This window comes from Penicillium daleae, assembly GCF_028827525.1.
Source record: "Penicillium daleae strain IBT 16125 chromosome Unknown utg000006l_segment0_segment0, whole genome shotgun sequence".
NCBI lineage: Eukaryota > Fungi > Ascomycota > Eurotiomycetes > Eurotiales > Aspergillaceae > Penicillium > Penicillium daleae.
In genome coordinates, this window is record NW_026623154.1 from 3,684,509 (window position 1) to 3,709,350 (window position 24,842).

Consider the following 24,842-nt stretch of genomic DNA (forward strand, 5'->3'; position numbering starts at 1 on the left):
CACAAGAACTCCGCTCCTGATGCAAAAATTTTGGTATCGATGTCAAATCATCATGAGATATAGTCCGACCAAAGCAAGAAGCTTTAGGAAGAAGGCGGCGGTCCCTGGTTACCATTGCTCAACTGCCGTAGCAGATCCAGCTGGGCTTTGACCTGGTCAAAGTTCATAGCCGCTTGGTTTTGCGGCTGTGCCTGACCAGGGGCTTGTTGGGCCTGCTGGTATTGCTGCTGCTGTTGCAGTGCAGCCAGGAAAAGAGGGTTGATGTGGGCGCCTTGTGGGACGGCCTGGAAGGGGTTCGGCTGCGCAAATGGTTGCTGGAAGGGGAACTGGAAGGGGAATTGCGAGGGTGCTTGGCCTTGGCCGAACTGAGGTTGTTGCTGCTGAGGATATTGCGGGTATCCAGCGAATGGCTGAGGCATACCGTAAGCAGGTTGTTGTTGCTGGTACGCGGGTTGGCCGTATGGTGCTGGAGGCTGTGTTTGTGGGGTTGCAGCCTGCTGTCCATATTGCGAGATGTTGCCATTCTGCTGATGGGAAGGCCGGTGGTCTTGATCTCTGTCCCAGGATCCACCTCGGCCACTGCCTCCTCGGCCACGACCTCCACGACCTCCACGATCAGCGCCTCGGCCTCGGCCACGTCCGCCACGGAAGCCAGGTCCTCCTCGCTCGGTTCCTTCGACAGGTGCCTCGCGAGCACCCATCATCTCATGGAGGTTCTTGGGGCGGGCGAGAGGTGTATATCCATCCTCGGCTGCCCCATCATCGTAGTTGAGTTCAGTCTGACTCAATTTTGAAGGGCCAGGGGGTCCCTTCTTGCCTCGAGCAGCGCCGCCTTCCTTAGCCTCCTTTCTTTCCTGGCGTTTCTGTTTCAACTTCCGCTTGTATTCAGCCTCCGCTTCATCGTCTGAGAACTCAATCTCGTCTTCGGCGATCTCTTCATCATGGAAGTTTGACGCATCGCTACCCTTCATGCCCTTCAACGGTTGAGTGAACACGAAGGTAGAGTGCGCCACAGCATAGTAAACTGGGAGATCCTTCACCATGCCCCGTTCCTGTGCCTCCTCGGCTGTCTTGTACATGACGGTGTACAGAGGGTTCTCCACTCTGCCCAGGGTCTCTGACACCACTCCTAGAACCTTGCGATCCTCGGAGCACAGCAAGGAGCCCGACTCCAGGACCTGGTATTCTCCGGAGGTGCTGGCCTCGATGAGGACTGCATTCTCGATGGCGGTCTGGACCTTGCCCAGCAGCACAATCTTCATTTCGGGTGTAATGTAGACGTCGGGAATCGGCAAGACGTCCTCGTCGACCTCGTTGGTTGAGCGAATCTTTCCCCCTGATTTTCCCTTGTCTCCTCCTTCATCGTCTGAGCCACCCTCGGCAAGCATCAGGATCCGGGCTTGTTCTTCGGGGCTAAGGATCGGGTAGTCGTCGTCGTCACTGTCGGAGGAATCGGAGGATGATGAAGAGTCAGATGAAGACTCGTAAGGATCCGAGTCGACCTCCCATTCTGGGTGTTCCCCTTCCTGCTCCTGCTCCTCTGTGTTGTTTTGCTGCTCAGTCGATGCTCCATTTGTTTCTCCCTGGGTGGCAGGCTCGGGCTTCTCGTCGACTTCCATGGCATCTCCAGAATTCTCTTGTTGACCATTGGTTTCAACAATTTCTTCTCGGTTATCCGGTCTACTAGTGTTGACCGTCACTGGCGAAGCAGCTATGGCATCCTGCTCTTGCGTTGCTGCGGCCGTAGGCTGGGAGGGCTCGTTGGTTGTAGATTGTCCGTTGGGATTGTTGATGAAGCCCAATCCAGGGATCATGGGGGCTGGTTGAGAGGTCACAGAAGTCTCAGTAACAGACACGGCCTTTTCAAGCCCCGTCTTGGTCACCGGGGTCGCTGCACCCAACGGTGTGTTGTAGAAATCGCTCCCATCATCGGGCGTTCCTGTAATGGGGGGCGTATCGATGGTGCAGGGTCGTTTCGCAGGAGGGCAGTCGCCCGTACCCGCAGACTCGACAGGAATATTCTGGTCTTCACTCATCTTAAAACAAATAGCAAATTCAAAAATTGCCACAGCGAGTGTTGCGACAAAGCGAAGCGCAAAAAAAAAATGTCGCGGGAACTTTTTTTACGGATCTGCCAAAGTTGCCGTGGCGGTCGCCGGACACGCTCGTTATCGGGCTTATCGGGCGGGTTATCACTTTATCGCCAAGTCAACCTTCGAAACAACCAGCACCGCGACAGGATGGCTAAGCTCGACAGAGCTGATTCGGGCGCGGCCCACACTCCTCGAACAAAAGCACAGTAATTCTTGGAACTATATCACCAAATATTCACTTGATATAATTGAGCTGACAGATTGACCTGCTCGCAGCCCTCCACCCCCACCCTTCTACCTCCCTCTAAACGCCACCCTGTACCTGTGTCTTATTGCCAATGGTCTAGCAGCTCTATTCTCGCCTATTCAAGACTGCGATGAAGTGTTTAACTTCTGGGAACCTACACATTATCTTGACCATGGGTATGGACTTCAGACATGGGAGTACTCGCCGGTGTACTCAATCCGAAGCTGGCTCTACGTGTCGCTACACGCGGCAGTGGGCAAGCTAGGATCATTGGTCGTCCACTCCAAGTCAGCCGAATTCTACTTTATTCGCTTTGCCCTCGCTGCCTTTTGTGCCGGTTGCCAGACAAGGCTGTACTCCTCCGTATGCCGGACCCTTAACCCTCGCATCGGGCTCCTATTTCTCTTGATCGCCTTGTTTAGCCCGGGCATGTTTCATGCGTCCGCTGCTTTCCTGCCGTCCACGTTCACCATGTACACGTCTATGCTTGGTCTGGCTGCGTTTTTAGACCTGAAAGGTGGGCCGAAGATTGCGCAGGGAATCATGTGGTTCGGTCTAGGATCAATTGTTGGCTGGCCGTTCGCTGGTGCTCTGATCCTGCCTCTCATCTTCGAAGAATTCATAATTAGCACATTCTCACGAAATATGGGCTCTTTGTTCTATGCAGTATTTGATGGTGCTCTTCGGTGCCTTGGCATCATGGTAAGTTGGGAGGGACCGAAAGCATCCAGTTGCATTTACTTTGCTAAAACGAACTATGATTTACAGGCCCTTGAGGTAGCAGTCGACTACGCCTTTTTCAGCAAGTTTGCCGTAGTACCTTGGAACATTGTCGCATACAACATTTTCGGAGGGCAAGGAAGAGGTCCTGACATCTTCGGCACCGAGCCATGGACATTTTACATTCGAAACCTCCTGCTGAACTTCAACATTTGGTTTGTTCTCGCCATGCTATCTGCTCCACTCCTCCTTCTTCAAGCCGCCTTCCGCTCCAAGGGCACTTCGATTCAAACACTCATGCGCTCCATGACCTTGGTTGCGCCTTTCTACATGTGGTTCGGCATCTTTACGATCCAGCCTCACAAAGAGGAGCGATTCATGTACCCCGCGTACCCGTTCCTCGCCCTCAATGCTGCTCTTGCATTTCATCTGATCTTGACATACATTGGCTCCAGCAATCCAAAGGAGATCATAGGCCGTGTGCCCGCAAAGCTGAAGCTAGTCGCCGTTCTGTCGGTTATCATGGTGGCTGTCAACGCCGGCATGCTCCGTATTCTAGGGATGGTGACAGCGTACAATGCTCCTTTGAAGGTTCTCGAGCCATTGCAGCATGCGGATGTTTCGCAATCAGGAGCTTCTGTATGCTTTGGAAAGGAGTGGTACCGCTTCCCTTCGTCTTATTTCCTCCCGCACGATATGCGGGCCAAATTCGTTCGGAGCGAGTTCAAGGGTTTGCTCCCGGGTGAGTTCCCCGACGCACCAAGTCTTTTTGGGCGTATGCAGGGTGCGTCGAAGATACCCTCTGGAATGAATGATCTCAATATTGAGGACCCAAGCAAATATGTAAGGATTCTCCAGTAATCTCAACTAGCAATTTGTCATACTTACTCGGATTCGCAGGTCGATATTTCTCAGTGTTCATTCTTGGTTGACTCTTACTTCCCTGGTCATGAAGCGACTGAACTGGAGCCTCACTTCGTGCAGGACGAGTCCCAGTGGGAATCTCTCTCCTGCGAAAGGTTCCTGGATGCCTCCCAGACCGGTCTGGTAGGACGACTCATCTGGGTGCCAGATCTTCCAATTATCCCGGAGCAGTTCCGACGCAAGTACGGCCAGTACTGCCTCTTGCAGCGCCATGGTGGTGACAGCAGTGTATAAATAAGATGACCTTTGATACTTAGTGTTACATCATTTTGAAGGCGTCATAATACAAGAATGAGACTTTCTCTCCATGGTGCTGTAATAGTATTACTGTAATAGTCCAAGTTGACCTGCGATATGTTGAGTGTGTCTTGTTGCTCCTCGTATACCCCGGTATTCACAATACACGCCAAGACGTCCAATATCTTCAACTGGAGACAGCCCTCGTCCAGATCTCCACGTAAACGGGTCAATGATCAGGTTAATCATAGTAGTCCTAACATGCGGATATTCCATGGCCCTCTCGCATCCAAATTGAAAATCCGGGGTTCAAGGTTATCCTTCGTGATCACTTTACCCGATCGGGAGAAGAGATCCCCCCTCTCCTGTGCAACCAAACGGATGATAAGAGCACCCCCTCTCCGCAGATAAACCATATCCCTCCTCGTCGTGCCCAGAGAGCTATCATAGGCTCGCTCCCTGCAGGCTCGGATCCAACGGCTGAAAACAGGTCCATGACAAAGGTAGCCCCTCTTTTGATTATACCTCGACCACAACCATGACCTAGCCCTCTGATATTGATTCAGGTCCTCCTCGCATCCGATTAACAGGAATGGCAACCAGTAGAAGATGACTAGCGCTAATTGCCTGATGTCACTATTTTGATAAGCTTATAATAGTACACATTGCTACGGATATACATTAACGACTGCCCGTACAGAGTACATACTGCCTGCCAACTGGTTCTGGTATCCACCGCAGAGCCATGAGCATATGAAATACCACTAGAGTCCTGTCAACATCTCTTCTCCCCAGTTCACGACCGATACTCACAAACCATGTCGATTGACTCAATTCGGGGGACGATCTCATCAATATTCCCAGTTACAGATATCGCGGGGGTCTTCATAGCTCTCAATCTTTGTTCTTGTCTTGTGCTCTTCATCTTCCGGAAATGGAAGTCCTCGTCCGACCACACCGCTAGGCCTCCCACTCCAGACCTGGAGAAGCCAGCATCAAGATATAATAATCGAGAGAAGATTACACGGAAGTTTGGGGGTATGTAATACCCTCGTGGATACACCCTTGCATCTCTCTGATCGTTGTGTATGTAGACTGGACGCCATCAGATTTCAAGAGACCTACGGCAACTTCTTACTCGGACTGGGACGTTCATACCTCGAAGCCGATTCCGTATCGGCCTTTTCGATATGGCCCGTAAGTTGAATGGCTTTATGTCACTTTGCTTCTCTGCTAACTTGCTCATGTAGTAAATACTTTGTTACGATGGGGTTGAGAAGTATGAAATGGGACGAATGGATTGGTAGGAACGTCCCTGCACTATAGTCTAATATGCATACTGACATTTCATCCTCCTTTCAATATAGAACTCGACAATCACTACCTCAAATACCACGCCGACAAAAAGAAGCGCCTCGAAGAGCGCGGCGAGAAATGCTACGGGACCGCCCCAGAAGCAATGGACGGAGCGATCGAGCTCCTCGAAGAACTGTATGCCCATCCTTACACAGCTAGATCTATATAGTAACTCCCGAACTACAAGTTCCCAATACTAACATATCCCCTGCAGATGTGAATACCTCCCCGAACGATACCCAACCATGTTCCAAAAGACACCCACCGGCATCACCAACACCATCACCAACGAAACCTTCAACATAACCCAGCGCCCCCTCCCAGAAGACCCCATGGCCACAGCAGCCCGCCTCGTCCAAGACGATCTAGCCCTAATGTTCGAGCGCCCAGACGGCGAATACTACCTCCTAGCCGGCGCCATCCTCCTCGCAGGCTTTTGGCGTCTCAGCGACAAATTCGGCATGCCACTCTCCGAAATCCACACATCAGGCGACGTCCCGCAATTCCGCGAGAAACTCGAGCGCGGCATGATGAATTTCTTCCGTCGCCTCAAGCCTGAAGAGCCCGTTCTCCGGAATAACTATTTCATCCAGGTGGATGATTGTCTACCGTGGTCGCATAGTATTGGGTCCGAGGACGCGGAGACGGTGTCGTGGAATACCGCGGCGAAGAATAAGGCGATTGCGCATCATTATTTCCGGTCGGAAAGGCAGTCACTACGGCGGTTGCCCAGGTCTGGCGCTGTGGTGTTTACTATTCGGACGTATTTCGAGCCGATTACGGAGATTGTGAAGGAGCCATATGTGCCTGGGCGATTGGCGTCTGCGATTCGCAGTTGGGGAGATGATGTTTCGAGGTATAAGGGGAAGGAGAAGTATGCGGAGGTTTTGTTGGAGTACTTGGATCAGAAGCATGAGGAGCAGGTGAAGGCTGGATTGGCGGTGGAGAAGGAGGATGAAGCGAGGAGTTATCCGTTATAAACATGGAGATAGTCATGAACTTTTTTCAGTTGCTATGTATTCAATTATGGCCCATGTACTGAGAGTAATGAGCAGACTACTATCTTGCTCGATGACAGCGATGGTAGCAGTCTTCAGGCCGAATGAACGTTAGATATCTGCCAACGAACCGGCTCTTCGTCTCCGATTTCGAGTGGCATAATCCAACTCACGCTCCTGTCGCCATGAACACTCATCGCGGAACTCGCAGATCCGACATTTCCAGGCTTCCACAATCCTGACTCCTTGGGGATTGCGCTGGCCCCGCCACCACTCCATCTGGTCAGTGATATAGGATGACATGGTGGACGGATCGAAAAGGAAGGACCTGCTTCCCAGGAGCCGTGGGTGAAGATCAGTCGTGGGAGCTGACGAGAGGAACCGGGCCGTAAGGACTGGAGAGAGGAGAGTAGGATATTCTTCAAGCATCGCTGGCTGCGTCAACGATGGGATAGAAGGTGCGACGGACTCTTCGTGAGGAGAGAATGAGGGGATGAAGGTGAGGCGGAGTTGCTCTTTCATATAACTCCATAGACGGTGAAGGGTGCCATGGGTCAGGAGAATACTAGTCGAGTCCTGACTTGCATGTGGGGGACTAGAAGCCGGGCCAAACCCATGAGAGGCTTGCACTGCTTCTTCGGGGGTAGGAACATCGTCCAGGTCGAACCCCTGGGATGAGACGGTATCAAAGAATTCGTCATTCAGGCCGCCAACTTCTGAAATAAATCCATCAGTGAATGATTTCTCGGGATCCAGGTTGTAGCGCGCTGCAAGCACATCCATTGTAACATCGTCGCTTGTGATGAGACGGTTCAGCATATGGTAGTAGAGTTGGAGTTGAAGTAACGTCGGTCGAAACGATGTGCTCTTGACTGTCGGTACAGAACCATTCGCTTTCGTCTTGACATCCGTCATGTATATTCGCGGTAACCCATAAACCGCCGGGTTATCTTCGACGGGAGATACTTCCCCAGGCGCTCCCAAGTCGGCGAGATCCGAGATTCGTTTTCCACCCTGAGAGGAAGACAGCAAGAAATCTGATAAAGACATCTGATACTCTGGCAGAGCGGCTCGTGACTTTGCCGCATCTTCATAGAATGCACCAGCCGTGGCCTCAAGCTCGGAATCGGGACATTCGTAGGAAAGCTGGTCAATAACCCCATTGACCAATTCCCCATCCACAACGCCCCAGATCTCCAACTCACGCGTGATGCCGTATTCCCTCAACATCTGCAGGCCTTGTATCACATTCCAGATTCGCAACGCCCACGCATCCTCCTTGGTCTTTATTTCCACTGGGACCGTAGTGTATATCTCGTCTTCGAGAGTCTTGTGCACAACGCTCCCCTTCTTCATAGCGGGCGTCCTTCTCTTCCGCCCATGCTTGGTTAGAGTATACCAATACTGCAGCTCACACCAAGCCGGAGAGACCAGGTCCGTAACCGAGAACGCCTTGTTCGGTGGTCGTCGAAAGCGCTCCACGGGGGTCCGCGTATCCAGCGTCGGCGCTAGTTGGGTCTCTTGTGTCCATTCAAGCTCGCGCACGGCACTGCGCTCTCGTTCGCGTTCTCTCCCTTCGGTTGATCCAGAGTGCTCCACTAAACGCTTCGGATATCCGCGTGTTAGCCTGACCCCAGACGCTGAACAGAAAAGCATAGATCCTTCGGGATGGAGATATCGGGAACACTCATACCAATCGGGGAGTCCCTGTTGTTTGAGCCCTGACTTGGTCTCCCAGCCGTAGGACTCCGTGGACTCGTTGGCCCAGGCCAGGGCCGTTGGCTCGAACGTCTCCACGGTGAATCAGGCTTCTCCCGGCCCAATACCTTCGACAGGCGGACGCCGGGGGCATTCGTAACAGCATCTTCGATATCTGCGACAAGCGCCGCTAGAGTCGCTGGCTGAAAGGAATCTAGATCCGCAAGTGTTGCCGCGACCGGTGTTGTAATTGTGTCCTCGGGGATATGATTTGGCGTTGGTGTTGATACTGGAGTGGCGTCTCGGTGGACGGTCGCGTGTTCTGCGACAGCTTTCGTGAGCAGGTCGTTCAGTAGCTCCTCTTGATCTGGCGTGAAGTCGGATCCGTAGTCGCTGGAATCGGATACTTCAGGCCGCGGTATTTGCGGTGGGCAGGACATGCCTGCGACTATTGAGGGTGGTCATGTCCTGTGTGGCATGTAACTTGTAGGAGAAGAGGGATCGCGAGGCGCGAACGTCATTGCGGGAGGATCCGAGAAGGTAAACTACGGTAAACTACATTTGGAATCCAGATTTGAGAACCTACAATCAAGTTAATTACTCGACGCTTTCAGCGAGCTATTAACTTACTCTACTGGGGCTATCCTTTAGTCAGAATGATACTGAACTGAGAAAAAAGAAAAAGGAAAGTCTATATCTATTGTCGAAACTTGGTATCTATCCAATGAAAAGAAAATGCAATGCATCGCTCCAAAAAAAAACCAATGAATCAAACGCCCGCAATGTCAAGGCCTGAAGTCTATACAAATTGCCCGCGATCAAAAATTCTAAATGAATCCATGCTAAGCAGCAGCCGTGGCAGGAACCAAGTTCCCAGCCATTGCTTGCACACCTTGAATCTTGCTCTCTTCCGCCGCGAACTCAGCCGCCAGGACCTCACGCGCTGCCTTCTGATTCAACCAGCTCAAGTATGTCTGCCAGCCAACAGCAATGACGCCCGAGAATACGTTTCGGAACTGCGCCGGCACGTACATGAAGCTGAAGGCAGTGACGGCGGGCCAAAGCTTGACGCTATTTGTCACGCTGACCGGGAGAGCCTTCTTCAGGCGCTCCCATGTTTCATCTAGGGTGGCGCCCGCGAGGAGCGAATGCAGACTGAAGAAGTAGGTGTTGAAGACGGGGGTGAAGCAGATTTGTTGGACGACGACTTTGGTCAAGATGGAGAGGACTTTTGAGGGGTAGTTGAAGTGATTATGGAGGAACATGAACCTGAGATTTTGAGGTTAGTCTTCCAAATCTTCACAGAAGCATCTTCATCGAGCATTCTACTCCGATGCACTTTATGACCAGCAGCTACTTACCAGTTATATGACGGGATACTCGATCCTGCACCCACAATCAAGTGTCGCACTGTTCGCCACGGGTCATATCCACCCCCACGACTGACCTCCTTCTCCTCTTCATCCTCCGTTGCCTTGTTATCTTTCCCCGCAGTCTTAGCAGGTGGAGGTGCCTCCGAGGGAAACATCAGCTGTGCGCTCAAGTCTCCGCACAGATAGATGACAATGGAGCTGTAGAACTGCGTCGTATACGGCTTGCGCTCCTGGACGCGCGAATACCACCTGCCCAGCCGACCCAGGGGACCAGCTTTTATAATCTCGCGCAGTCCCCTAGACTGCACCACCGCATTTGCGGCACCCGGTGCCGTCGCTGCGCCTGCCGCTGCTGCTGCGGTGTTCACAGTCTGAGCAGTTGAGATATCCGACTGAGCGGGCTTTGGCGACGCATTTGCATTTGCATTTGCACTCGCATTCCCCGACACTCCATCACCACCAATCTTGCTCTCCGCAGGTGTTTCAGGCGTCGTTGGGGCGTCGGAGGATTTGTGTCGGCGCGGCTGACGCACCCGCCGAAGCGGCGCTCGAATGTTGGGGTTGATCGACCGGGGACGAGTCGCAAACGCTGACACTTGGGCGCCGAGTCCCCTCTGAAAGAGACTCATCTCGATGTACTCAGATACTCGTCATGTACAGTGAGTGAAGACCAGGCACAACAAAAGCGAACAGAAAAAAAGATCCGGGGCGAGTCGTGACTCAGGTATACAGTATCGGGGGCCGAGTCCGATTGTGGCGATAAGGGAGAAACGAAAGAACCGATAACGGAAGGTGTTTCCGAGTGGGGGAATCAAGAAATGAATAAGCAAAGAGGTCTATGGGGGTATCAGCAGAAAGAGAAGGTGAAATCAACAATAGGAGTGTCTGTAGAAGAGAGTGGCTTGTGATTAAAAATCAGAGTCAGCGCCTCAGCTGTCACATTGGGGGGGGTTTGATTCGGCCGTCGGCCCGTAGAAATGCCGTGAATTTCCGATAAAAGTCATTCTCGGGATGAGATCAGATCGCCGAGGGATTGCGATCTGATAGATCTGGTGAAGCGCCGTCGCAAGAGCTATCTACAGTGACGACTTTTGATTTTTGATGGTTCAAATATCGAGCTACTCTCTTACATGCTACTGGGCCATAATTTCTGAGAATAATTTGTCATTTCGAAAGTAAATAAATCACGCCAGATCCATGACGAACGCCAGATTTATATGCAGGTAATAATAAAGCCCGTAAATACATGAGGACATTCCCGAGTGCAGGCACATGGGGAAGTAAGGTATCAAAAAATAAAACAAAACGCAAGTAGGCGGGAGGATAGTTCACCGCACAATGCAAAGGACAGAGATTGGAAACTTTTTGGGTGAAAGTGACGAGGGAGGGCGGTAGACACTAGGATTAGAGTGGGGAGACATTTGTGTATAGCGTAGAGTTCGAGGAGAGGATTGGAGATGAAAGTTCGAGTCTTTTTTAGGGCTTGAAGGACTCGCGGGTGTTGACACGATCGACATCGTACGGGTTACCCTCATACGTAGGCACACGAGCCAGGGAGCCCATAGTGCGAGTCGATGTAGTCGAACGGGCACGGCTGGGGGTGCGTTGAGCCGCAATCGGCGCATGATCATCGGCGTGGGAGGAGGTGCTCGACAGAGAAGGCTCGTGCGGGGCCGGGGCCTCGGTGCGATCAAACTCGATCTTCTCTTCACCTTCTTCCTCACTGGGAACGGCGGCGGCCTGTTCCTGGATCTTGCGCATGAAGGCCTCAGACTGGGCGGCGAACGGGCAGCGGGTGCGGATGGCGGCACCGTACTTGTAGAACAGGAAGGGGAAGGGCAGGCAAGCGAGCGCGAGGAAGGCGGGGATTGAGGACGCCCAGTGGATGCCGAGGTTGTTGTACATGTAGGTGGTGAAGAGAGGGAATGCGGCACCGAAGAGGGAACGCATAACGGAGTTTGCGGCCAAGACGGAGGCAGCGAAGATCGTGTATGCGTCGATCAGGTAGTTCATGATACCCAGGAAGACGAGCACCATGCCGAAACCAAAGGGCACACCGGCCGCGATACTAGCCATGAAGTGAATATTAGGGTAGTTGGTCCAGGCAAACCAGAAAAGACCGATAGGAATCGCAACGCAAGCAACCATAGTCGGGGGCAGACGGGCTTCGGGAGGCGCGAATCCATCGTGCTTTTCTTGAACCCTGATATACCGCTTATTATCCCAGAGAGTGTAGACGACGGCCATCAGCATTCCAACCATGATACCCAGGAAAGCGAGACCTCCGATGCCCTGGTTCCAGCCACGGTTAACCTGGTACACAATCGGGAACGCAGCAAACATCATGTACAGAGTACCATAGATGATAGCCATGTACAGCGACAGCAGGAAAACGATAGGCTCGCGGAACAGGAGAATCCAAGGGCGGGACAAGGCGATCTTGAACGATTCCTTAAGTGAAAGCTTGCCCTGGTCAATTTCAATCTTGCTGCGATAGACCTTGCCCGTAAGCTTCGAGAGCTTCTCAGCACGGCGGCGTAGCAAGACTGGCGCATAGGTCTCAGGCATGAAAAGAGAGCCCATAATCCAAACAGCACCAGAGAAGATACCCAGGAAACCCATCACCCACTTCCAACCCTCATTCATACCCAGGAAACCGCCGATGATAGGGCCCAGAACGGGACCCAGGAAGGGAGCAGCAGCGAAGAGACTCATGGCGATACCGCGCTGCTTGGCGGAGAACATATCGGCGATAACACCACCAGCGTTGGTAAGGGGCGATGATCCAAAAGCACCAGCGAAGAATCGAAGGATAATGAGGGTATAAGCATTCTTAGAACCGGCGCAGCCAGCATTGAATGCAGTGAGAGCGGCATAGGTGGTACTAAAGAGGAGCTGGCGGCCGAACAATTCGCTAAGAGGAGCCCAGAGCAGGGGACCAACCTATTGCATGTTAGTTGATTCATTCCTGGAAGTATCAAGCTCAAGCTCAAGCTCAAACGAGCCAAGCAGGCCTAACATCTGGCGAGGGAAAAACTTACAGCAAAACCCACGACGAAAAGCGAGACACCGAGAGTAGCAACTTCACTTCCGATGCCGAATTCCTTTTCAATCTCCTCGACACCACCAGTGTATGCAGAAGAGACCAATGCAACAGCCAGCGTCGCAATAGCCACCACAGCAGTAAAGCTCCACTTCTTAACCTGGCTGAACTCCATCGGGTTACGAGGGTCATCCGGGATCCATGTCACGACATAAGGATCGTCTTCGGTGCCAGAGCCGGGGTATGGGTGGCTTGCAATCTGCTGGGTGACTACGCCTTGATCGAAGACCAGGCGGAAGTATGAAATCGAGGTGGGGAGAGTGGATTCGATCTTTTCAGATCCATTTTTCTCGTCATAGCCCGTCATGGTGGGCAGGCGAGCGGAAATTCCGAGTATCGCGGGATATCGTAGAGTAGAGCGGGATATCGTAGAGTATAGCGGGATATCGTAGAGTATAGTACAGTATAGTCGTCAACACGGATGGGATGTGAGTCGAATAGAGAGCGGTCGAAGGTGGGAGGTAGCGATGACGCAGGGGCAATAACCAGACGTTAAGAACCGGGAAACAAGTCCCCAAGATAATAGTGATGCGCGGGGAGACCCGAGTTATGTTTGGGTTTTGGAGGATAGTAGGAAACCCTAGTTATGCACCGTTTGCGGGGGCCGAGAGGAGCAGAGAAGAATACCGGATTCGGGACAGAGAGAGGCGTGTTGATCACCACAGAGATATTAGAGATTATGAGTGAGTAGATGGCGAGAGATAGAGTCATAGAAATAAAAAAATACTTGTTCGAGAATCCCGATGGCCCCTTTTTAATCATGGCAATGGATCGAAGCTCCTACGAGTCAGGCGATGGGTCCTGAATTAGTGGGGTTCTTTTTTTTCATACCTCATCCATAGATCTAGAGTCGGATGTACGCCGGCGTTAGGTATTAAGCTACATAAGATGACCACTGTGCATATCTACCTGGGATTAATAATTAACGGCCCCAGTCACTAGAAAAATGGTTGGTCACTAGCTCTGGCTGGACATGGGTGAAGAAAAAAAAATTGGGGATACCGAAGCGCCGATCCGTGGGCCATGTTATGCTGTGCTCAGGAACTTTGAGATGAAGCGTCGGGCTATCAATGATCCCGAACGCCATCGTAGAATGCTTCCTTAGTTCTTGTCATCGATTAGGCTATTAGCAAATGAAACACTCGACTGAGGCTCCATTTAGGCCCTTCGCTAAAGGGCGTGAGAGACTAGCAGGGAATACACGAGGTCCGATTGCAAAAGAATGACGCAAACAGGAAACGCCACGTGACGGGTTATGCATAGCACAAGGCCACGCTTGGCTTGTGCGCCGGGTACTCGGCACGGAAACTTGGCAAATGGCGGACTTAAGGATCAGGCTGAAACAATATGCTCCTATCGGCATCAACAACCGATAATTGGTTAGTTACGAGGTGGATGTGATGAGTCAATCAGTTGCAGAGGACAACGGAGTTCACGAAGAGTCCAGAGTCCGATCTTAATGAGGTATTTGACTTGTGATTGTTAGGTCATATTCATACAACGTTGTTTCTCATATATCGTCTACTGTATTCCGTACAGTTGATCTCTACATAGTATAAGATCCATCGTAAACTTTCAGATCTATAGTATAAATCTAGCTTGAAGATTATTCAGTCTCTTATCGTGCAAGGGCCACATCCGTCGATGGCCTCGTCACATACATAGGTTGAATCCAATCAGTCCCAAGATGCGGGCCCGGGGAAGTAAGCTGACGCCGGATCTCCACGGCTCTGCGCTGCTGCACCGAATACTCAATATGCACAGATAGATCTTAGAGATCGTCTCTCGTTCATAATTGTTGTTCGATTGTTTAATTTTCCGCTGCAACCAGCCCTACTAGGTGGGGCTCAAATACGGGTCCCTTTAATAAGCATCAATCCCGAAATCCTTATTTATGCCACCTTGTGTCGATGAACGCTTTCATACGGGTTTATTCATAAGGACAGTAGTTAACTAACTTCTCGAAAAAAAAAAATGTGATTGGTAATCATTTGTCAGACTCGTCGGATGATGATAGTAACACGATTACACTGGGCTGACAGCCTTCTCCAGTTGTGCATCAAGATACTACATGGCCTGGCCTGTCTGTCCTGTCGCTACTTGGGATATATAGTTCCGCAGCCAAGTCCAGCCGCTGGAGCATCGGGCTCTGTCTATCAACTGCCTTGCCAACTAAAATAATAGGTCGATGAGAATCCTTATTCATGATTGCGGCTAGCTCAATGATTTGACTACAATTGAGCAAAACCTGTGGTCAGGATCAGAAGATGATGCCGGCGTAGTCTTGGGCCGCCTGTTGTTGACACCTGAAAATCGAGGCTTGAAGATTCTCAATGAGGCTACAGTGTAACTACTGTTTGCATCTGAATAATGAATGATGAATGCAAGATCATGATCCCTATTCAACAGTTAAAGAGAGACAAACAAAGACAAACTAGTATTCAAATCCAACTACGGTCCAATGATACGACTATGTAAAGAAGCCACCGATCCTCAGATCAACCATAGCAACGTTCGGAAGTGTATACACTCCAGTCTGGATCAAACTCTACTTGTATAGTATTCACGTACACCGACACACCTCGAGTTCTTCAATAACAACATATATCTCATCATGTCATGAATACTACATGCTTCATCCTCCAAGCTCCTGATCCAAATCCCATTCAGGCCAAGAACCAACGGAACCCGACCGTCGGATCAGGCCAGGACATATCCCCAGAATCAAATCGGGTCCCGCCGAAGCACGGCGACGCCGAAAACACAATCGGGTGGCGAGACAGAACAGAAAACCCGAAGAAAATTCTGTGCAGCCACCAGAAAACGCCAAGCGGCATGATGCCTAAGGCCGCAAAGGAGGAAATCCAGTCCTGATCCTGATCCGTCATCACGATTCCTCGCTTGCCCCACCCCCATCAATGTCAAGCATGAATGGGAGAAGAATAAGAAGGCCTTGATCTAGGGTCTGAGAAGGATCTGGCGCATTAAAATTGCATCATTTGATTCCCATTATTCTATACAATATGAAAATGTAAATTCTGTTTCTTGATATACCCTGTAGCACGCAGGATCAGAAGATCAAGTATCCCACTTGTTTCGAAGTACTTGATTCATCATGACGTACGCCTGAGGCAGAAACTCATCCCCCCGCTGCGCCAGGCAGACAAGCCCCTGGATTGGGCCAGGCTCTGCATGGCGAGAGGGGCATTCGGAGTCCGATATATGGAGGGTTTCCAAGTCTGAATACTTCTCTGAATAGGACTGTACATCATGGAGGTTTGGAAGACTGTAGCTTAACATGCTCGTCGCTATTCCCTTGCGGGTGCTGCCTGGAAACGCATTCTCTGTTGGTCCCGCAACGGTCGCATGGCAGCGGGCTTCTGGATTGTTGGATGGGACAGTGGAGGATTCGTGAATGGAGGGGCTGTAGATCTGATAGAAGGGGGTTTTCAAGCTCTACTCAGAGTGATATGTTGATCGAGCCTCTATTTTTTCTTTTGATTTTGTTGCTTTGGCAATAAGATGCCAGTACATTGGAGGACTGTAAGCGATGGCAGTTGGTGTTGCAGTCATCCATCCTGGATACGTGGTATACCATCATCCAAGACACGTTGATTCTCTAGAAATCTAAGGATCTAAGCTGGGGAACTCGGGATCATCTATATCCACATGGCATACGAAGTATTTGGGTGCAATACGGGGGTTTACTGTTATGAGGGCATCGCGGTCAACCTGTGTGGGCTGGAGTGGTACTCTCCCGCGTCAGTCACATCACGGCCAGTGCTTGGACTCAACACAACGACGCGACAAACACCAGTCTAGCCTCATCGAGATCATAAACAATAACAACGCGTCAAGTAATTCACTCGTCGCCATACGAAGATTACAAAGGAAAGAAATTGGAAATGGGTTGAATCATAGAAGATCGCATTTCAGCGTCTATGTCATGAGATGGTGTGCGCTAAGACACCATGATAAGAGCTATTCTTTAATGTACATGCCCATGACTGAACCATCCAAGCCACGAGCCAGCGAAGGACGAGGAGGATGGCAGTAGCATTGATTCACGCAGATGATAAAAAGCAAAATTCAGAAACAACCATTGATTCCAGCCCATTTGATATTCGAAAGCAAAAACCCGTCATGTTGATCGCCAGTAGTCATGAAAAGAAAAAGCAAAACCCCGATCGCCTTCCCAGAAGTTGTCAAGAAACGCAGCTTATTAGTGGAATAGAATAATTGTTCCATCTAAGAGCGCTCGCCACGGAGGCGGCGGGCCAGCTGGATGTCCTTGGACTGGATGGTGACACGCTTGGCGTGGATGGCGCACAGGTTGGTGTCCTCGAACAGGGAGACGAGGTAGGCCTCGACGGACTCCTGGAGAGCACCGATGGCGGAGGACTGGAAGCGGAGGTCGGACTTGAAGTCCTGGGCAATCTCACGGACCAGACGCTGGAAGGGGAGCTTGCGGATGAGCAGCTCAGTGGACTTCTGGTAGCGACGGATCTCACGGAGAGCGACGGTACCTGGGAAAGGATTGTTAGGACCAGATGCATGATGGAAGATGGGGTTGATTGAAACATACCGGGCTTGTAGCGGTGAGGCTTCTTGACACCTCCGGTGGAGGGTGCGGCCTTGCGAGCAGCCTTGGAGGCAAGCTGCTTACGGGGAGCCTTGCCACCAGTGGACTTACCTGTTGAGAGAAGGACTGTTAGTGATCATGTTCGGATGGGAGTAAGACGCGTCGCGTCTCTACCCCTCTCCGCCCCTCGTCCCAAAATGGAAGTGGCACACAAGATGACACAACCAGACTGAGCCGGTGGAGATAGAAAGGAAAGAAGCGAGCGAGGTAAAATGAAAGGAAGTTAGAGGAACTTACGGGCAGTCTGCTTAGTGCGAGCCATCTTTGAAGATGAAAGTGGATGTTTTGTTGATGGAAAGGTTGGTTGGTCGATGAGTGTCGTTGGATGGATGAAGGAGGGAAGAAGCGGTGGGTGGGGGGAAGGTATTTGTACCAGCGGCCAAGGGGGGTGGTGATCTGACGGTTTGTGGGTGAGCCAATCAGCATTCGGTCTGGCAGATCACTTGGTTGCGCGATTGTGCAGCGTCCCAAATCACGTAATCTGATTGGTTCCCGAGGAGTCTAAGCGAGCCTGGTCCGTGATGCAGCCAATCAGCGTCCAGGATCATTGATCTTGAATGCCATTCCTGTCTACTCTCTGATCTCCGCCCCGGAAAAGGTGGCCGGGTTTATCAGAATGATCGGAGGTATTCTACATGACATTCTCTCGTAGCTGGGCCAGACTTTCAATTCCAGGGGATCAGGGGGCCATAGTTGGAAGGGGAAGGTCAGAATCGGACCAGATCATGATCACGGGGTGACTAAGCATCCCTGGGTAAGCCGCCCGCCCAGCAGATCAGCGGCCCTGAGGATCCTGCATGCTGATTGGCGGATCCTCCCACTAGCGCGTGATCCGACGTGATTTGGGACGGACCTCCCCTGCAGCCGCTTCTGATACAAATATCCTTTTACCCCTCGGCCCTCCTCCCTCTTCTTCCCCATCCAACTCCGTCGACAACCAAGTCTCTCCACTTTTCAATCCAACCTTTTTCAAAACTTCACTAACCTCATATCATCATGTCTGGACGTAAGTGTTTCCTCTCTTTATGACCCCATTTCCCAATTGGGTTCTTCATCTCTTTCCCTCGCACAAGTCTTCTACACAAGACGCGTCTTGCAACACTCACTAACGCGTCTTCCCGTTCTACAGGTGGCAAGGGTGGCAAGGGTCTCGGCAAGGGCGGCGCCAAGCGTCACCGTAAGATTTTGCGCGACAACATCCAGGGTATCACTAAGCCCGCTATCCGCCGTCTCGCTCGTCGTGGTGGTGTCAAGCGTATCTCCGCCATGATCTACGAGGAGACCCGTGGTGTCCTCAAGACCTTCCTCGAGGGTGTCATCCGTGACGCCGTCACCTACACTGAGCACGCCAAGCGCAAGACTGTCACTTCCCTTGACGTTGTCTACGCTCTCAAGCGCCAGGGCCGTATGTTTTTCCCTCCTGTCACGTCGTTTCTGTCGCGTTTGTTCTAACATTTCTCTCCTCCAGGTACCCTCTACGGTTTCGGTGGTTAAGCGTGTCATGTGTTTTCTCTTTTCCGGGCTGTTTCACGGTATGATGGGACGTTGGGGTGTTCTCTGATTTATTTTACAATCGTCATGGGTCTCTGGGTTTGCTTTTTCATTACAACGATTACCACTTTTCGCGTCCACTATGGGTCTGCTAGTGTTCGCCTTCTGAGCTTTCCTGTATCATAGCGGCCTTCCTACAATCATGGCTGGCACCACTCGAAACGGTGGAAAGGATCAATGATCCGATACGAATACAATTAACTGGAAACTACAATAATGCTTGACTTTCCTTGTAATCTTGTTTCGTTCTTGTCTCTGTAGCTCGCGTCTTTCGGCCTTTTGGTCGAGTGCTGGTGTATTGCGTTGGTAATGACGCGTTGTTTACATTGGTGTGGGCGCGTTGGTGTTCCGTCATGTCGCAAAGAACTTGCTGTATTTTTCTTGGTGGGATTTGGGCATTGGGCTTCATCCATCATAGCTACTTTTAAGATCAATTGCGTATCTCTGTGTATCGATGTATCTTAACCACGCAAGTGTTCTCCAGCTATGGCTTTTTGTAGTCTTTCCAGTATCCATGGATTGTGTAGTTGTACGGGACTCGGTTCCATGTTGAATAGCATGATGTTATAGTTCTACCTGTTTTATTCCCCTTTAATTTTACTTTTGCTGCTGTACTTGTTTTTTGAGTACATTCCAGTCCGGTTTGGCTGTTGATCTAGTCGGATGAGTGTTGTTTGGAATAATCGGTGCTGATGTGTAGGTAGAGTGTGGAGTATGTGTAGCGACGTGGATAGAATATATATCTTCATCACATGAACCACCACATTAACATTGACACAACCCACACACCAAGTCAAAGTTATGCCAAAAAACCCACTGCACTCAATAGCTACGGCAACTAAATATACAACCGGCCCAGAGAACACAACAAAATGATATCAATTAGAGCATACAATGCGAAATTGCTGCTAGAGGTGGTGGTGCTTGGAACAGGGGGTTCAACTGGGGTTCAACTTTGCGGCCAGGGGTTCAACTTGTCTTGGCACCCGCTACAACCAACATAGTACAACACCTCTCTCTCTCTGGCCTCAAGCTCCAACACAGATGACAGCCAAACCGACAAATATGCCAATAAAAAAGCAGTCGCAGTATAAAGACAGCAGAATCACAACCATGAGACAAATATCACCAGCCTCATGACCGCGACCGAATCGATGGTCGCGGTGACGGCAATGCGACTTTATACAGGCACGCACTCGTGCGACAACACCAGAGAATAATCGCCAGCCATTGCCTTGAAAATCCTCGAGAACCCACGCACCAACACAGAAACTCGAAATAGGAAGCATGGTCTTCCTTCAAAAACCCAGCCCCCCCCCAAAAGAAAATGGCCGAATGCAGTCATGGCGCACATGGTCCTTCAAGGACCTTGTGGCCGGAGAGTATAAGATGACGCGAATGACTATGTCGCAATATTCCTCATCCTCTACACCCCCCGCGACACATTCCAAAATCAAACACTCGAAGTACTATCCACCCTATTCACACATGCCTGTGCCACTGTCACAGTGACTGTCGGTAGTGGGATCTATCGATGGCGACCTGTGAGTACCTGGATAATTCTCGATCTGCGGACAAAAACGACCACCGACCAAGAATAGACACGCAATCCATAGCACTGAAAGTCATCAGAATGAGAGACGAATGGCTCATTCAACAATCGAGGTGCCTGACCCAGTCAACCCATGGCTCAAGCTCAAACCACAACGTTCAGCACAGCCGAATTGAAAGTGATACAGACCCAGAGATATCGGCATTTGCTACAGTCACTGGCACAACAGAGCTTCTAGAAATGATACTCCTCCATCTGGACTTGAGATCTCTACTCAAGGCGCAGCAAGTGTGCCAACGATGGAAACAGACCATCGCCCTTTCTGTCCAGCTTCAACAAGCGCTCTACCTCCAATCGGCAAAACCCAACAGTACAAAGCGCACATCAAATCCACTCATCGAAGAGATCATACTACCACAAATGCTGCTCAGATCAAGAAATTTCATCATCCCAGGAAAATACCCAAACTTCGAACCATGCTTCCGCAAAGAGGCGAGCTGGAGGAAGATGCTCCCCCAACAAACACCCACGTCCACAATCGGAGTGATAGAGATTGTGCGCCACGAGAAATACAAATTCACCAAGTTAGCAGTTCAGCCCGGGTCTCTAAGAATGGAACACCTCATCGACGCCATGGAGAACGGCGTCCTCATGCCCACACCCAACAACAGGGTGCTCTGGACGACTGTCGCTCGATCTCTGAATTTCGAAATATGGGGACAAAACTGGGTGCAATCCAAGAGCCCTCTTCCCGAGGGTACCCCGTGGATACCAGCCAATATTGACTGGGACACCCTGCGACTTGGCGTTGCGTCTATGTGTCTGGAGCGGCATGACTGCGATTTTGTTATTGTATCGGAATGGCCGCAACGTCTGTTCCAAGATGACATGTGCCCCTGCCAGAAGACCATCCTGGATCGTTGGTTGGAGGATTCATTTTGCCAGTGTGAGGTTGTGGTTGCTAGAGAAGAGGCGGGTCATACATACGCTTTCAAGGAAGGGAATGTCCCGGTCCTGAGGCAGCTATGCGAGCAATGTTTTTGCCGGAGACGGTTCGCTAGGCGATTGCTCATTCCATAGACCTGATAAAACGAGACACAATCAATGCACATCAGACTTTTGCACATATTTGCACACATAGACATCTGAAGCCTCTACCGTCACTCGCACGGCACATGATTCACGTCAATACCGGTGTAACCATGCTCATAGATTATATAAGAACCTGGAGATGAGCAAAATTTGATAGTATCATTGGCATATTTCCAGATGCTGGGCCCGGCTGACAGCTTCGAACAAACCGACACTAGCACCAAGATATTCCAGGATTTGTAAACCCCCCATGTTTCGAAATACAACCCAGGGAAACATTGGCTGTTGCTCAAGACAATAACCAGAAAAATCAGCCTGCATTCAACGCGGCCAATGTTGTTTTTGGAAGCGTGATTCTTATAGCCCCAGGAGGCATCTGCTTCAAGTCAACATCGAAAAACATCCAAAACACCCCGTCCCACAACCCTGCAATCGACACACCTATACTGAGACTAGCGGAGGCACTCCTCATGAAGTGCATAAGCACCACACGGGAAAATACTAGCGTGCCAAAGAGACGTGGAACATACACTAATATCTGGTTTTTAAGTAGCCTATTCTCCGAAAAGGTTGGAACAGGCTGATAAATTACAATATGAGATTGGGAGAGGACAGCCCCAACCTCCCCATCCTTAAGGACTTGAAATTACAAGGCGCTGGGAGACAGAAGTACAAGACTGTTGTCCCTAAAAGATTATTCCGAGACAGTGCCTTGATGGGGCTCTACTGCAGTGTACGAATATTTCGCTGTAATTCACGCACAAGATCCCATTTTTGAACATCATTCGAAGCTACTAGGAATGACCCCAGATAAAGACGGTCATCGAGTTCCCTTGACATTGGCATTCACTACACTGGCCTACCCGGGACAAGGACGTACCCCTGAGCCTCACTGGAGCGGATCAAAAATCTACAAGAAGCTCATATGGTGGGATCTCCTAGTCATAGAGCCCGAAAGCTACAATTATTTCTCAATAAGAACCTTCAAGGATAACTAGGGTGATATAAGCTCGAGGCCGTGACACCACACAATTTCCACTCCTAGTCAACTCGCCCCATAGGACCGTTCAACTTCCATATCACCACACTATCATACATACCGAGCATCTGCTAGAGATTGATGTAGCCGCTCTATGGTCCCAACGTGTAGAAACTCGTCGGGAGAAACGCCACGGGGTCTTTTTGAAGGGAAAGCGAGATTACTGGCCAGGAACATGGCTACTTTTCTTAGCCACAGTCTCCCCTGTAAGACCTATTGACTATTTACATCCGAGTAGTTTACACTTTTGGACATCGCCACCTACCAAGGTACTATTCAACCTGATATAGTAATGACATTCTCTGTTAACAAGACAATGTTATAATTGGAAACCAAACTTGACTTACTATTCTACCAAACAAAATGCCAGAATACGTTGTTGCCTATATTTCACTCCGCCACGATGCTATCCGCCGTCCTCCGTTCTCGCCACCGGCCTTCCTCTAACTGTGAAGATATCAGTCACTGTTGACTCAACAACAACCTCGATACTGCTTCCGCTTCTATCCGTACTACACCATGTACGCATACCACGGCACATGCTACACCGGTCACTATCACAAGCCACAAGCCACGTACAACAGGGCTTCAAAACTCTATAGAAGCTTCCAGTCATATTCTTCCGTATATAGCATCCGGTCTCTAACCTACCACGCCATTCGTGTAACACATTCCACGCAACACAAAGCCACATGCCAGCCACGCGTTCACCCTATCCACGAAGTGCCTCCGTACACCCACCCACATGCATTCCAGCAACACCATCAGCTACCAATGTATTCGAGTAGACACTATTCCGGATTGAGTATAAAGTCCTTGGTACATACTCACCGGAAATCGGGCAACCGAGGCCAGATGAGTCATCATGTTAGACACAGGTTGTACCGCCACATACCGACCCAATACATGACGGCCCCACATTCAAACATTAATAAGCTGGCGTATTTTCATACGGCGTGTCACGTATCCCCAGCTTTGTCATCAACTGCCATCGATCACTAACGGGCTTATCGATAACATGCAACTCGTACTTCGTTCTCGTACACGCGGAATACAAATCACCATGTAAAACTCCACACTCAAAGCTCCATATTTTCAAGCCACAAACTCCACAGTGGACCCCGTCAACCCACCAATTTCTACAGTACCCAATGAATCCATGTGTTCTCTCCAAACTCCCTGTCGTTCTGCACACCCTTAAAGCACAAAGGATTAGATCTGCCCTCTCTGAAAGCCCAAGATCCACCTCCAAACGCAATCACACTCCACTAAAAGTGAAGCTGACAGAACCCCCTAAACCTAATTCCGGATTCCCCGAGGTCCCATTTTGGGACAGTTGGCTGAGAATCAAACGAGAGGGGAATAGACAGTGGATATGTTGCAAGTATGTGTGGAGGGGGTCATAGTACTGTAGTGCTCAGCTCAGCTCGCATCAATCGACAATCTATCTGTCTCTATTATCGATTATCGCCTCCACTAGAGACACGTACTTTTGTGCCCCATCTTCGTCTTTCCCCATCTATCGCTGCGGGCGCTGATCGGGCCTGACTAAGAAACTCAATTGCTTCTACTGTAGTATATGTGCAGTAGTACGATATGTACTTCTGTAGATGTCCGAGTACTAAATCCGACGATCTCACCCTGATGCACGCGGCCCGCGCTTGGAGTCGATGCAACGCACTCTGTCAGATCGGAGATGTCATTTCAAATGCCATTCTACTACATACCAAAGGCATGGGGATAGTGCTCACTCAGCTCCTCCTTACAACGGAATCCGCCCCCTATGTATCTCCAACTGAGGACTCTCATACGCGCCAAGGAGAAAAAGTAATAATCGCCATGTACCCTTCCAATAAGAATCAGCAAAAGCATCTCTACAGGCTACAGTCAATAGTACTCACAACCGATACTCTACATAGCTGCTCCACAAGCGGAACCCCCTAATCCCGCGCTAATATAAAACCCACCAACTAACTATTGTCCTGTACGCCCTGAACTCTCCCTACCAGCGCGCTTATGCTTAAAAGTTCCCAGACAGAGTGATTGGTCAACCCCCAATTCCTAATTCTACAGTATTCTATTCTGTCCCTTCTCACAGCCTAACCTTTTAAAGGTATTGTTCTATGGAAGTATCGGGTCAAGTGAACGCCTTCATGTGCACAGGCATAAACACATAATGTATGAAGTACGAGAAACAGAACCAGAACCATCGGCACG

At 50.4% G+C, this 24,842-nt stretch overlaps 9 protein-coding genes across 9 annotated transcripts; 4 read left to right on the plus strand and 5 right to left on the minus strand.

Moving 5' to 3' along the window:
* Positions 1 to 83: 83 nt before the first annotated feature.
* On the minus strand, positions 84 to 2,036 carry N7458_007033 (RNA-binding snoRNP assembly protein NAF1; the record flags this gene model as incomplete). The annotated part of the gene is made up of 1 exon (XM_056910415.1): positions 84 to 2,036. The coding sequence occupies one exon, from the start codon at positions 2,034 to 2,036 to the stop codon at positions 84 to 86; it is 1,953 nt and encodes a 650-aa protein (XP_056766119.1).
* A 204-nt stretch (positions 2,037 to 2,240) lies between these two features.
* Positions 2,241 to 4,218, plus strand: N7458_007034 (dolichyl-P-Man:Man(6)GlcNAc(2)-PP-dolichol alpha-1,2-mannosyltransferase; the record flags this gene model as incomplete). Its single annotated transcript, XM_056910416.1, has 4 exons — positions 2,241 to 2,299; positions 2,370 to 3,042; positions 3,109 to 3,903; positions 3,961 to 4,218. 4 exons carry the CDS (start codon positions 2,241 to 2,243, stop codon positions 4,216 to 4,218), a joined length of 1,785 nt encoding a protein of 594 aa, XP_056766120.1.
* An 821-nt stretch (positions 4,219 to 5,039) lies between these two features.
* On the plus strand, positions 5,040 to 6,557 carry N7458_007035 (heme-dependent oxidative N-demethylase family protein; the record flags this gene model as incomplete). Its single annotated transcript, XM_056910417.1, has 5 exons — positions 5,040 to 5,259; positions 5,316 to 5,418; positions 5,472 to 5,524; positions 5,589 to 5,712; positions 5,792 to 6,557. The coding sequence occupies 5 exons, from the start codon at positions 5,040 to 5,042 to the stop codon at positions 6,555 to 6,557; spliced, it is 1,266 nt and encodes a 421-aa protein (XP_056766121.1).
* Positions 6,558 to 6,686: 129 nt separating this feature from the next.
* On the minus strand, positions 6,687 to 8,713 carry N7458_007036 (exonuclease V; the record flags this gene model as incomplete). The annotated part of the gene is made up of 2 exons (XM_056910418.1): positions 6,687 to 8,173; positions 8,263 to 8,713. 2 exons carry the CDS (start codon positions 8,711 to 8,713, stop codon positions 6,687 to 6,689), a joined length of 1,938 nt encoding a protein of 645 aa, XP_056766122.1.
* Positions 8,714 to 9,115: 402 nt separating this feature from the next.
* N7458_007037 (Mpv17/PMP22 family protein) lies at positions 9,116 to 10,275 on the minus strand (the record flags this gene model as incomplete). The annotated part of the gene is made up of 2 exons (XM_056910419.1): positions 9,116 to 9,542; positions 9,635 to 10,275. 2 exons carry the CDS (start codon positions 10,273 to 10,275, stop codon positions 9,116 to 9,118), a joined length of 1,068 nt encoding a protein of 355 aa, XP_056766123.1.
* Positions 10,276 to 11,122: 847 nt separating this feature from the next.
* On the minus strand, positions 11,123 to 13,056 carry N7458_007038 (MFS transporter; the record flags this gene model as incomplete). Its single annotated transcript, XM_056910420.1, has 2 exons — positions 11,123 to 12,589; positions 12,688 to 13,056. 2 exons carry the CDS (start codon positions 13,054 to 13,056, stop codon positions 11,123 to 11,125), a joined length of 1,836 nt encoding a protein of 611 aa, XP_056766124.1.
* Positions 13,057 to 16,997: 3,941 nt separating this feature from the next.
* On the minus strand, positions 16,998 to 17,653 carry hhtA (histone H3; the record flags this gene model as incomplete). Its single annotated transcript, XM_056910421.1, has 3 exons — positions 16,998 to 17,275; positions 17,335 to 17,442; positions 17,629 to 17,653. The coding sequence occupies 3 exons, from the start codon at positions 17,651 to 17,653 to the stop codon at positions 16,998 to 17,000; spliced, it is 411 nt and encodes a 136-aa protein (XP_056766125.1).
* A 734-nt stretch (positions 17,654 to 18,387) lies between these two features.
* Positions 18,388 to 18,885, plus strand: N7458_007040 (histone H4; the record flags this gene model as incomplete). Its single annotated transcript, XM_056910422.1, has 3 exons — positions 18,388 to 18,397; positions 18,521 to 18,796; positions 18,860 to 18,885. 3 exons carry the CDS (start codon positions 18,388 to 18,390, stop codon positions 18,883 to 18,885), a joined length of 312 nt encoding a protein of 103 aa, XP_056766126.1.
* A 1,690-nt stretch (positions 18,886 to 20,575) lies between these two features.
* N7458_007041 (uncharacterized protein) lies at positions 20,576 to 21,574 on the plus strand (the record flags this gene model as incomplete). The annotated part of the gene is made up of 1 exon (XM_056910423.1): positions 20,576 to 21,574. One exon carries the CDS (start codon positions 20,576 to 20,578, stop codon positions 21,572 to 21,574), a length of 999 nt encoding a protein of 332 aa, XP_056766127.1.
* Positions 21,575 to 24,842: the final 3,268 nt, after the last annotated feature.